This window comes from Sinohyriopsis cumingii, chromosome 9 (genome assembly GCF_028554795.1).
Source record: "Sinohyriopsis cumingii isolate HCF-2022 chromosome 9, ASM2855479v2, whole genome shotgun sequence".
Classification (NCBI taxonomy): Eukaryota; Metazoa; Mollusca; class Bivalvia; order Unionida; family Unionidae; genus Sinohyriopsis; species Sinohyriopsis cumingii.
This window is the reverse complement of record NC_142969.1, coordinates 31,300,379-31,314,455: the sequence shown is the minus strand read 5'-3', so window position 1 is coordinate 31,314,455 and position 14,077 is coordinate 31,300,379. Positions and strand designations below refer to the sequence as shown.

Genomic DNA, 14,077 nt, shown 5'->3' with positions numbered 1-14,077 from the left:
ATTCGGCCTAAACATGTAATATAAGAATTTCATTTCTCCTTTAAAATAATGTATTACTTCCTTATTCATGTACTTACTTACTTGCTTTTATATTAACTTTGTACATCCTTCGTCACATGCCTAATTCTGCAAGAACGATTGTACATTACAGACATATGAATATAGACAGATTAATACGTACCAAAAAACATTGGGAAATAGCCTGTGCACGAGTTGATACGACGGTGTGCGAAAAAGGCTCGTAAGTTTCCTGCCTTCCGACAGTTATGGAATGGTTGTAAATCATTTCTTTGAAAGTCATCGTCATAGAAACTAAATATTGGATTATATCTGCTCATAAAGCCAGCACCCGTGAGACTGGTGTCCAATGTATACGTTTGCAAGTTATAACAACATTCCTGTAGTTAAAAAATATAACAAATGAAGCAGGAGTTATTATGAAAAATATGAATGCGAAAAGTAATATTCAGCGTCAGAAGTCATACATACATACATACATACATACATACATACATACATACATACATGCATGCATGCATGCATGCATACATACATACATACATACATACATACATACATACATACATATACCTTTTACAATTTATACTTTTGCAGATACATAATATTTGGATTTCGAAAGAAATTATTTTAAGAGCAATTTCTTTTATTTCGAAGATAAAGTGAATCCTTCTGAAAAACGTGAAAATTGTTTACAGAATTAAGAATACTGCCGCTGATGTATGACTAATATGTTATGAGACGAATTTTACTACACAGCAACATCCCCGTGCTTTCTAAATTTCGTATCCATAGCTAGGTAAGTACAGATCTTAAATACCACAACCTCTGCCCCATCCCAAATATCTACCCCGCACCCGTTATACTAAACCATTTGGTTCGAAACCGTGGTTGGACATTATAAATTAGCTTCAAACTTTATTAAACATACAAATAACACAGATAATTATATGTTCTCATTAAGATATACCCATTAAATGTCTCTATATGAAACCATATTGAGCAATAATACGAAATTAAGCTACGTACATGAAAACACGCAAAGATGTGTATTGCATAATTATTAAGCTTGTACTGTCAAAATATATGATGTGGCCGTAGTATGTAAAATTGGCATCTAGGTCTATCTTTCTACTTGACAGCCGACACATCATAGATAATGTACTCACCCGCCCTTGAGTTGTCCACCAAGCTATATGCATGTAACAAAACGAATTGCTGTGCGGACTCTGATACCAAATGAATCGAGGATCCCAGATGGCCTGGAAATAACTACATGGACATGGGATATAAGAAAGAGGAGGCAATTGCCTCTCTTTTTTAATCCACACATTACATTTATCCTCGTCATTAGGCAGGTTTGAAAGGACTGACTCAGAGCAGGTGTCGATTTTAAATGTCCACGTTCCAGGCACCCTTGAATCTAAAAAAACAAATAAAATCGCCATATGTAAGAATCCTACAAACATGTAAGAAAATTTAGTATAAAATTTCAGTACAAAGCTGCAGCGTATTCTTGTCATATGATAATGTTGTAAATTACGCGGTCATTCCTGTAATCTCCGTAACATTTCTTGTCAAGGATAAGCATGGGACACTGTGATTGATTCCGACGGAGTCCTGTATGAGTTTGTAAAACAAAACCAGTTAATTACTAAGTAATGCATCCGACATAGAATTTGTTATCTTTATTAGAAATTCATTAATCTGGGATGGTTGACAGACTTTCAATATGTATATTCAATCCACATGGCCATATCTGACACTCAGAAGGTAAATATTTTACGTTCCTTATCCATAGAAAGATTAACTCGATGAATTTTATATTCCCAAACCGTTTTAAATTCCATGCAGATTATATATATATATATATATATATATATATATATATATATATATATATATATATATATATATATATATATAACGCATGTGTTTTGTTCAAGGCAGAGAAAAGAACTCGTTTCATACGGCGCATGAATAAGTCATGACATGATGACTTGAACGTATCTCTATGTCGTACCTTATCAGACTCCTTCCTGATCATAAAGAAACACGTACGTATTATTGCGCATTATTACAAATATTCAGAAGACACACTTGGCTAACAGTGGATATAATCTTTCTTGTTTGGATGGCGGAGACTAAACCTTTCACAACATCATTATATAACCTTTGTCCCACATTCATTTCAACGTCTGTATAAATGACAACAACATAAGACAAAATATGGGGTAGATTTAGAATCCCTTGTATACAGTTTTTCTACAAAATGTGTAATTTGGTCATTTTACTTATATTGATTTATTGAATTATTTGTATTCCTATGGGTTTTGTTTTCGTTTGTCTTTTGAATGAAAATTGAAACATTTGGTCTCGGTTGCAAAGAAAAAACATAGTTCGTCAAAAGTAAATAAATTTACTATCCGTTATTAATCAGCTGCGCTTGTAAGTTAAACTAGATGAACGTCTTTTACATTCAAGAATGTGTTGGGCTATAGTGTCCTTAATTTAATACATTTTACGACGATATGTCCAAGGCAACACACTCACTGTGGAAGTGTCTTCGAAAAGCAGAGCTGAGGAATTCAGAAAGTTTAAGGAATATCAAAAGTCTAGGTTTATTGAGCCTCACCTTACATTATGAAAAGACAAAACACAATAACACACTGGCATAGAAACATACAGTACCGGAATTTTTGTGAGTTTTAATCCTGGTGAATATTTGTCGAGTGTTAGATCCTGCCTCTCTGTAGTACATATATTTGTCACACTGGAAAAATATTGCGCCTTGCGGTACCTGTTTCTCCTGCCAGGTTACGTCCTTGGCGTAAAAATTTACGTAGGTCTCAATAGAGGTTGTGATGATAACAAGCTGTATCGTGGCAACCTTAAAAAATCGACATAATATAGAAAACTATTTATTTATATGTGTTCGCAATTATTCTGTTACTACTACTGCTACTACTACTACAACTACTAATACTGCCACTAACCCTTTAACTTAATGAGGATGACAAATTTTGCACTGCAAAACAAAACAATAAAAAAATTACGACCATATAGTTCAAAATATTGCGAGCAGAGTCTGGGGCGAAACATACGTAACAAACCGTTTTGAGACAAATACAACATTTTTAAACAAATGTTTAAAAATAGCTCAGTATTGAAGAAAGATACTACCGTGGAAAGAAAATTACTGGCAATTGCAGGTTGCCTTTAGCACTCAATCTCCTAAAACAGACAAGGTGGTAGAGGGCAGAATTACTATATATTTTAGTGCATACTTTGGCTTAAATCTGAAGGGCTTAGAAACAGACGGACATTAGCATAACTATGCTGTTTCCAATGATAAACCGGGCAGTTATGGGTCTACCCTTTTTGCATATTACGCTGGCAGATCTAGATCTTCCACATATGCATAGTAAACCTGCGTAAATGGGTGTGCGCTCTTCCTAACATAGACAGGCATATATGAGTGCCAGTGTTTCGCTTTATCCAAAACTTAATGCAGTGAGTATAAATCCATTCTGCGATGTAGATAAGTTACAAAAGAACGCAAAAATGTATCATACTCAAAGTGAACCTTCACCGAACAATGTGACGTATGCTTGGACGGTGATTTGACAATTGGCGAACAAACAGTCAAAATTACGAGTGAGACTAAATTTGAGTATGAAAAATACAATCTTTGGGTTGTATGTGTGTATTATTGGCGTAAACACTGTATAATATTACAACGTATTGTATAGGCTCTCCATTACCTCTAAATTATTCGTTGCACCATAGGGCACCATCTTTTCCCAGGTTATCACAATAGCTTGAAGTATTTCCAGCAACTGGTCCACTCGATTGTTGCTAGCCTTGAATATCCTGTTAATTGATGATGGAAATGTAGAATTCGTGATGCTATTTTTGTAATACAAATGGTACCAGATTTTTGTGAAGGAGGAAGTCCCAACTCGGGTCCATAAAGGTGCGATGATCTTTGGTATTGTTCCATCGCTTTTCCTGAACGGAATATCATCAGGGACATAATATGGTGGAACAAAATCACCATCGTCGAGTATGACAAACATGTTCTGATGAACCTGTAGGTAGAAATTAGGGATATTTGCAAGCTATATAGACTTGATAATCAAAATGAACATGACATAGTAAACGTCAAACTGCTTATGTTTTAACACATCTATAATGTTACACACTTTCTGATTGGTTATACGTCGCTATTATCAGTGGTATACGACTTTCATAAAACTCATCTACTTGAGAACGTACTGAGAATTGCTAATTATTTTCTTTTCTAAGCCTTCGCAAGGTATCTCACATGTAAGCTTTCCAACCGTACAACCTATTTAACCACACGTGGACTATGATTATACAAGCAATCATAAAAGTTGTAAGGTACCTTAACATAGTGCTTACATGAATAAGTTCACAGATAAATAATTTCTTCGTATATAAAGTTACAAATACATTCACTTTCCTAAACAGTTTCGGATATACAATGCACTACTTACATAAATCGAATGCGATACGGCTTCCGTACACTGTGAAGAGCATCGGATTCCAATGGGAGTAGATAATCTTATCGAGAATCCATTATTTTCCATGACCAATAATGTATCACCCTCCGTCAATCCAAAAGCAACAAGTTCTGATAATAGTAAAAAAGGTCAGGTTCTCTTAACATTCAGTAATAATCAACACTATTAAGTCCAAAGTCCTGAATGCTTGTGTGTATGATTCCTACTAAGTTCAGTTGTTTGTCATTCAAGACTAAGGCTGTATATTTACAGTGTATTACATGTTTTTATATGTACGTTTAATAGTCACTAAATATTCAGGATTGTGCTGATGTGCCACTACATAATTGACATAAATATATGCATATGACAGGTCGCCTTGATCATATAACTCAGATCGGGCATTGTTTAATTTGTCACGTGACTCCTCTGCACTAGGAAGCAAGAATATATGGACAACAGGTGAATATATTTCACATTACCCGTTTTAGTAGATTTCTCATTCAGTTCATTTAAATCTATATCGGACAAAATTGATACAAATATGGCTGATACTATTTGTAAGGTCGAGTCACATGAACAAATCAAGCGATTTTGTCAAATGGGCAAAAGTCGCATTTGCTAGGTGGCTGGGTCCGATGGAACATCTTGATGTAGACGTGAAATTCGAAATGGTGACAAGAGGTACGGTTGTATTATTCCATATGAATTTGCAATTACAATTTAACTATTGGATTTCTTCTAAATGTATTATGCGTATATCTCTGAAGGGTACCTTCATCTAATCTTTACTCAGTAGCCTCGAAAAACACCGGTATTAGTTTAAAATAAGCAGTGAGGTGTTGCTGCCAGATTTTGTGAACGATTTTATGAAAACTGTCCTTCACCACCTGTTAAAGTTTGTGGGCGGATAATTGGATTGTAGTTATAAAAGGCGTACCAAAATAGACGCACGTATCGTTTTCGAGCTTCTGCTCTGTGTCCCTACTATCATAAAAGTCTCTGTCTATACGTTGTATATACAAAGGGACGTAACTCTTGAATTACTTCTACTTTGTCCACACGGTGGCGCTCCGTATACAGGCAATCGTCTGTTTTCACTTGAGAACTGCCTTTTATGTTCTGCGAAATGGCGTTAAACACAAAATGGCGTTAAACACATAACGACTAACCAACATGCCCAACATGCATAAATTCAAGTACTTCAGAGAGTTTCCGGAGTGCTGTCCCAGTGAGAACAACTATCAGAATCATGCAGAATATTTAACACTTCACACCTCAACATTTTCCCATTTAGTCTTAACAAAATGATGACAAAGATATTATACATATCAACACAAATCCATGACTTTGCATTTTGACCCCATACTACGCTAATAAATTTAAATTCATGACGAAATATCAATGGGACCTTGAAATCAAATTAATGATGATAGCAATGGGACTTTGAATTGAAAGTAATGATATTATCAGTGGGATTTTAAATTCAAATTAATAACGATTGCAATGGAACTGTAACTTAAAATTAATGTCGCTTGCAAGGAATTTTGAATTGAAATCATTAACATTAGAAACAAGAATTTGTACCGAAATAAATGACGATAGCAATGGAACTTTAAGGAGGCATATAATGTATAATAAGAAACTAGTATTAATAATACAATGGAATAATTACACTGTGAATATCCCAAAACATAAGTACTCATTCAAATGTATAAAAATGCCAAAAATGATATCAATATTTCAATAGCTAACTGTGCATCAAGTTATACGAAAACACATTTTATATGTATGTGTTTATGTTCAGACACAACAATTCAGATCTGATCTATTTAAACTTAATTATTGCTTGATTGTAGAGAAGAATAAATAATAATGATTGAACAACAATTTAGAATATGTGATAATACTTGGACAACACTTTAGTTTCGAAAGGACTATTGTACATTTGTTGAAGTTAGTCAATGGAATTTTGTATAAACTTTATGACTGATATGATGTAATGCGCAAGGAATATGTAAGTAATCAAATAATTGGTATAGATCCCTGAAAGTATAAAAGAACTAATGAACTCTATGCATAGTGCCCTAAGTGACCTTTGTCATGGAAAGCAGATGAAAACACGATGTTTCTCTCTTTCTGAATTAGTTAAAATAAAAGGTAACCGCAAATACTTGCAGTGTAATAGGTATAGAAAAGAGGAAACTTGTTTCCTTCAATATTATATTTTCTTCAGCATGCATCATGTAGCTACATTAATAAGACTGACAGTAAAATATTTTTGTTTTCAAAAGCGAATGCTCCGATTGTTAAAAGGTAAAGATACTCAAAAATTAGCTTCAGGCCCAATTTTCAACTAATCCCCCGCCAATCAATATTTTATGAAAATACATTTCTATTCCGTTGTATGATTGTTATGCACCTGTTCATAATATTTGTTATATAAAATATATATGCGACACACAATTCTGAAAAGACGTCGATCGCGATGATCGTTAAAATCCAACAACAACAATAGTGATATGAATGTCACAAATAAGTCGACAATAGGAAATAGGATAGATTTACAGACACACACATAATTTACCTGTAGCGCTGGCAGGCGGGATAGACGTCGTTGTTGAAGTAGGTGTTTGACTTGTTGATGGCGGGGATGTAGGTTTTGAGGTAGTTGAGTAAGTTGTTCCGGACGTAGGTTTAGTGGTAGTTATGGTACTTGCACTTGTTAAATTTGTGACAGCAGGTGTTAAGGTTGATGAATACGTTGATCCGGACGTAGTAATTGTGGTGTTCGCACTTACTGTAGTTGTGACAGTTGGTGTTGATGTTGTTGAATACGTTGATACGGACGTAGGTCTAGGTGTTGATGTAGTGTTCACACTTGTAGTTGCGATAGTAGGTGTTGAAGTAGCTGAATATGACGACCCTGACGTAGGTCTAGATGTTGTTGTGGTGTTCGCGGTTCTTATAGTTGCGATAGTAGTTGTTGATGGTGTATGGTCGGTTGTTGCTGATGTAGTAGGATAAGTTGTAACTGCAATAATGAAATTCTGAACATGGCTATTCCATATGGAAAATAATATTAATTATCCCTTCCCCATCAAATGTGCCAACGGGCAACACTTACAAATATTGGAACACGATTTTTCGTCTTTGAATGATTATGAAAAGTTTGGAGGAATTTTAAGGTAGGTTTGAAATATCAGCTTATTAGTTTGAATATTATAAAGATTACCATTTAGCACCATAATATAAAAATCCTAATTGATCTGTTGTATTACTAAATGACAAAAAGCCGATAGAAGCACGAAAGGGCAAAATACTTGTATTAGCTAAATTGTTGTGCACGTTAAAATATCAACGATCTATAAGATATCGGGTGTTGTAGTTAAAGTTGTATGTTAAGTAATAAAGCTGATTAAATGCATTCGATAAATAAAACATGATTTATAACTATACAAAGAGCTAAATAAATCTATTAGACAAAAAGCAGCCAATAAGATTCATAAAGATTTATGTAAACTGATGAATAATTATGTGTTTGGTTAACATATGGAAAATCTTAGAAAAAAAACCCCCTAAAGAATGAATAACATAGTTTAAACTACTAAAGGGATTTGGATTTGCAAGTAGAAGCATACTGTATAAATATACTGTTTTAGCACGTATGACAAATAGAAGCAACATAAACCAATTTTTGGTGGATTCTCTGTATCAGAAGTTACTTGCTAATGTATGAAGGAAGCTACAAGAAGATCAAAATCCAATATAGGAACAAAATGAAACTGTTAATGAGGGAAACCGAGTCTCTTTGAAATCATGCAGAAACAAAGAATGTGCATAAAGAAATTAACAAGAATGTTCAGAGTTCTTTATACCAATTACTAAACAAACAAACGGACTTTTTAATTATATTTTTGCCAATTTTGAATACCACATTTTCCAAAGTTTTATTTTCTGAATTTTTCGGTAAAACGTAGCTGTCAGATTCTATGTACAATCTAGGCTATTGATTTCAGCATCACATAATTCGCGGAGCCCTGAAAGTATTAAAAAACCAAGAAAGACTTCACAAAGTGTACTAAGTGACATTATTTCATGCAAAGCTGGTGAAAACACCGTACTTTCCTCATTCTAAATTAGTTAAAGCAAGGAAAACAATAAATAGTTGTAGTCGGTTAGCTATATACACGAGGAAACCGGTTTTTGTCAATGTCATACTCTCGTCAGTGTGAATTATGTATACACGTTCAAACGCCTGTGAGATAAAGCAGTCTGTGTTTGTCGTGGAATTTTAACTTAACTATAACAATCTGAGTCATTTAACAACGATGGCAATTTATAGTGAATGTTTTATCCTGCCATTTACGTTCGAAGAAAATTTGCATAACTTATTCTTCCAAAGATCAGTAATGTTAGAAAACATTCATATTTGCTCGTCTCATTTCCAAACCTATAAACGATACATCAAAAATTAGACTTAAAATATATCACCACGAAATACACCCTATGCCTTTTGTGACGAGAGATTTCAAAGAAAATGAAAATCTATGTAAGATATAACCGATCACTAATTTCAGAGTTACCCTTGTCGGATGGATAAATTGGAGAAACATTGCCCGAATGTCATTCCTTACTGTCGTAATTGGCTACCTCCTGTGGGATATGTCGTCAATTACTGTCCATTGATGCAACTTTACTAATCTCTGTTTGTAATTTAATTTTTTCAAATCGTAAGTTTGTATGATAGAAGGACGAAGGGAATTATGTAAGGAGCATTATTGATATCGATGTAAGTCGCATTCAACTCTCTTCCAAAATTACAGAAAGGATCACAAGAGTCTGAAGAGATAAAGCAGTCTGTGTTTGTCGTGGAATTTTAACTTAACAATAACAATCTGAGTCATTTAACAACGATGGCAATTTATAGTGAATGTTTTTATCCTGCCATTTACGTTCGAAGAAAATTTGCATAACTTATTCTTCCAAAGATCAGTAATGTTAGAAAACATTCATATTTGCTCGTCTCATTTCCAAACCTATAAACGATACATCAAAAATTAGACTTAAAATATATCACCACGAAATACACCCTATGCCTTTTGTGACGAGAGATTTCAAAGAAAATGAAAATCTATGTAAGATATAACCGATCACTAATTTCAGAGTTACCCTTGTCGGATGGATAAATTGGAGAAACATTGCCCGAATGTCATTCCTTACTGTCGTAATTGGCTACCTCCTGTGGGATATGTCGTCAATTACTGTCCATTGATGCAACTTTACTAATCTCTGTCTGTAATTTAATTTTTTCAAATCGTAAGTTTGTATGATAGAAGGACGAAGGGAATTATGTAAGGAGCATTATTGATATCGATGTAAGTCGCATTCAACTATCTTCCAAAATTACAGAAAGGATCACAAGAGTCTGAAGAGATAAAGCAGTCTGTGTTTGTCGTGGAATTTTAACTTAACAATAACAATCTGAGTCATTTAACAACGATGGCAATTTATAGTGAATGTTTTTATCCTGCCATTTACGTTCGAAGAAAATTTGCATAACTTATTCTTCCAAAGATCAGTAATGTTAGAAAACATTCATATTTGCTCGTCTCATTTCCAAACCTATAAACGATACATCAAAAATTAGACTTAAAATATATCACCACGAAATACACCCTATGCCTTTTGTGACGAGAGATTTCAAAGAAAATGAAAATCTATGTAAGATATAACCGATCACTAATTTCAGAGTTACCCTTGTCGGATGGATAAATTGGAGAAACATTGCCCGAATGTCATTCCTTACTGTCGTAATTGGCTACCTCCTGTGGGATATGTCGTCAATTACTGTCCATTGATGCAACTTTACTAATCTCTGTCTGTAATTTAATTTTTTCAAATCGTAAGTTTGTATGATAGAAGGACGAAGGGAATTATGTAAGGAGCATTATTGATATCGATGTAAGTCGCATTCAACTATCTTCCAAAATTACAGAAAGGAACACAAGAGTCCCAAACAAGAGCTTAGTATAGTGCTAAGCTAACATATTCATAAAGTATAGTGCAATGTGGACAAAGACAGAGGTGGGCCAGTCGATTGCAATGAGGAAGATAAAAGAATCACGACTGATGACATTTGCTCATTCTATCAATGACAATCATGACATTTCGGGTCGTGAAGTTGCTATTTTACATTAATTTCTTTCATACATGCCATCCAGGAGATACATTAAATTTCTTTTCATTTTAACCATCCATGTGCCATAATTAAAGTCAAAGTCTTTTCATCATGCTCACCAGTCAGGTATTGTGCCATTTCCACAGGACAAAGACAAGGCTTCTGAAACCTAGCTTAGTAAACATTTACTTTTCCAAAGGTTTATATTAATACAGAAAATAAAGACAAGCTTTTCTCTTGCTTGAACATACAAACAATATGTCATAACTATACGTGAAACTACTTTACAACCAAACATCTTCGATGACTTTTGTGACGAATATATTCAATAAAAATATTAAGTTTGTCTATGTCCGCAGCAGTCACCAACATGTGCAATCCCCTTTCCAGATCGATTGGATTGGACTAACATTGTATGCTGATTTATTCTTTCTGTCCTTATTGTTGACCCCTTGTGTGATATCTAGACATCAATGTCCTATGATGCCACTTAAATAATCTCTGTGTTTCTAATTTCTGTTTTCAAATCTTTAGTTTGGTGGTCGAACAGTTTATCAAAGGAGTATTACCGACATAGTGGAAAGTCGCATTAAGCTCTATTCTTATCATACAGATGCAAAAACGAGATTTTCAAAGGAAAGCTTTGAATGGTCCTAACATTTTCATTAAATCCTGTACTATGTGGTAAAATGTGGGTCGGTAGATTTCAATGAAGACTATAAAACCATATTTAGAAAACAATGTACCTGTTGTATATGTGGTAGACGAAGTCTCTGGAGTCGATGAGGTGGTGCTGCTACTACTAGTTGTTGTTTCGCTTGGTATGGAAGTAGTACTAGATGCAGTAGATGTCGTCCACGTGCTTGTTGTCATTGGTGAAATAGTAGATGAAGACGACGTGAATAGAACCGAAGTTGTTGAGGTTTCCAATGTGGATGCGATCGTTGGCGTTGTTGTCTCTGAAGTTGTACTTTCCGACGGCGTTGTTGTCGCACCAGTAGTGGTGGTCCCATTTGTACTCGTTGTTACCTCCGAAGAGCTAGTCTTCTGTGTTGTAGTGCCTGTGGACTGAGTCGACGTGCTTGGTAGACTGCTACTTGTTCCGATAGAGGAAGTTGTTGTTGGGAACGTATCGCTTGTACTAGTTGGTGACGTTGTTGATGTGGAACTAGTCTGGGAAGATGTTGTTGCAGCGCTTGTAGAAGCTGAGAAGTAAACGATATATTTGCAATGACTGCCTCAGCAAACATCATATCTGTGTCTTTAATGGTTTTAATTTCGGAAAATTAGCTTAAGATTTTAGTCTCTCACCTTGACGATTTCAGTAGTGTCTCTTAAATGATGCCTTTTTATATGCCTACTCCACCAATTCACTTCTCAGCTAACAAGTTTTGGTGTTCTTAATCTTCAATACACATTTTAATTATTTTCTATTTTCTCACTTTCTATGGGTAAGGCATATAATTGTCTCAAGATTATACTGAAAGCTTGTATTCTTGTGCCCATATGGTAACAACCTTCTTACTTTCCGACGGAGAAGATTTTTTCGTTCTCTCTCACAGAAACGTGAAATTAAACCGAACTCCACAGCTAAGATCTGGATATTCCTAAATTACAGTCCTTTGTTCATACATGCCTATCAAGAGATAAAGTATATTTCCTGTTATTTAAAGCATCCATGTACTCTAATTAGTGTCATATTTTTATTATTGTTCCTACGAGTGTTCTTTCTCGTCCCCTTCACATTAGAAGACCTGCATTGATTAAGATAATTTTGTCAAACGTACTTTTCCAAAGATCTATATTAATGAAAGAATTCATTTTTGCGCGTCTCATTTGCAAACTTACAAACGATATATCACAAATTAGACTCAAAATATATTACCACGAAATACATCCGATGACTTTTGTGACGAGACCCTTCAAAGAAAATGAAGCTCTGTCTATGTCCACATCGATCACTAATTTCAGCGTTCCCCTTGTCAGATCGACTCAGTTGGAGAAAGATTGACTGAATGTTATTCCTTACTGACGTAACTGGCGATTTCCGTGTGCTATGTCGGCAGGTACTGTCCTTGGATGCAACTTTACTAATTTCTGTTTGTAATTTAATATTTTCAGATCGTTAGTTTGTATTGTAGAAGGACGAAGGGACTTGTGTAAGGAGCATTATTGCGATCGATGTAAGTCGCGTTCAACTCTCTTCCAAAATAACAGATGTGAACACAAGAGTTTCAACCTACAGCTTAGAATAGTGCTAAATTATTCATCAAATAAAGTACAATGTGAACAATGACAAAGGTGGGCAGGTCGAGTGCAATGAAGAATATACAAGCATCTCAAGAAGAAAATATACCTGTTGTAACTGTGGTAGTGGCAGTCTCTTGAGTCGATGAGGTCGTGCCGCTGCTACTAGTTGTTGTTTCGTTTGGTATGAAAGTAGTACTAGATGCCGTGGACGTCTCCGACGTGCTGGTTGTCTGTGGTGTACCTGTACTTGTACTTGGAGAAGAGACGGTTGTTCGACTAGTAGATGTCGTTAAAGGAGAAGATGTGGTTGGAACCGCAGTTGTTGAGGTTTTCAATGTTGATGAGGTCGTTGGCGTTGTTGTCTCTGACGTTGTACTTTCCGACAGCGTTGTTGGCGTACCAGTAGTTGTAGTCCCAATTGTACTCGTTGTTACCGTCGAAGTGCTAGTCTCCAGTGTGGAAGTGCCTGTAGACTGAGTCGACAAGCTTGTTGCACTGCTACTTGTCGCTATAGAGGACGTTGTTGTCGGCAATGATGTTGTAGACGTCTCGATTGTGCTAGTCGCTGTTGGTGAACTTGTTGATGTGAAACTAGTCTGAGAAGTAGTTGTTTCAGCACTTGTAGAAACTGTGAAAGAGACGATCAATTTGCAATGACGTGTTCTGCAACCACTGAATCTTGAATGACTTTCAATTAGGCAAATTTATTTTAGATTTTAGCATCTCAAAATGCCCATTTCATTACTGTCTATAAGTGATATGTATTTCTGTGCACACTACACCCATTCAATCCTAAGATGGAAAATGTTGGTGATCTCAATCTTCATAAGACATATAAAGTCGTTTCTATTTTCTCAATGTATGTCAGTAAGCTCCATGATACAATGAAAGCTTAAATTCCTGTGAAAATTCTGAAACATTGTAAGGTTCTAACGAGTGATGAGATTTGTTCATTCTATCAAAGTCGAACATGACAGCTCAGGTCTTGATATTACTAATTTACATCGATTCCATTCATACATGCATTGCGCGATTTAAATTAAATTTCTTTTAATTTTAACTATCCATTCGCTCTAGTTAAAGTCACATTCTTTTCATCATG

The 14,077-nt window shown here is 35.1% G+C and overlaps 1 protein-coding gene across 1 annotated transcript in view; it reads right to left on the bottom strand.

Moving 5' to 3' along the window:
* The window catches only part of LOC149791499 (uncharacterized), a 64,545-nt gene extending 50,984 nt beyond the window's left edge, over positions 1-13,561 (bottom strand). The window contains exons 1-8 of the mRNA XM_089970028.1: positions 13,082-13,561; positions 11,472-11,930; positions 7,132-7,578; positions 4,539-4,675; positions 3,783-4,109; positions 2,710-2,908; positions 1,188-1,441; positions 182-398 (exon numbers count right to left, since the gene is read on the bottom strand). Coding sequence (XP_089826154.1) covers positions 182-398; positions 1,188-1,441; positions 2,710-2,908; positions 3,783-4,109; positions 4,539-4,675; positions 7,132-7,578; positions 11,472-11,598 — 1,708 coding nt within the window. The 5' untranslated portion in view covers positions 11,599-11,930; positions 13,082-13,561. The remainder of the gene's footprint in view (positions 1-181; positions 399-1,187; positions 1,442-2,709; positions 2,909-3,782; positions 4,110-4,538; positions 4,676-7,131; positions 7,579-11,471; positions 11,931-13,081) is intronic.
* Positions 13,562-14,077: the final 516 nt, after the last annotated feature.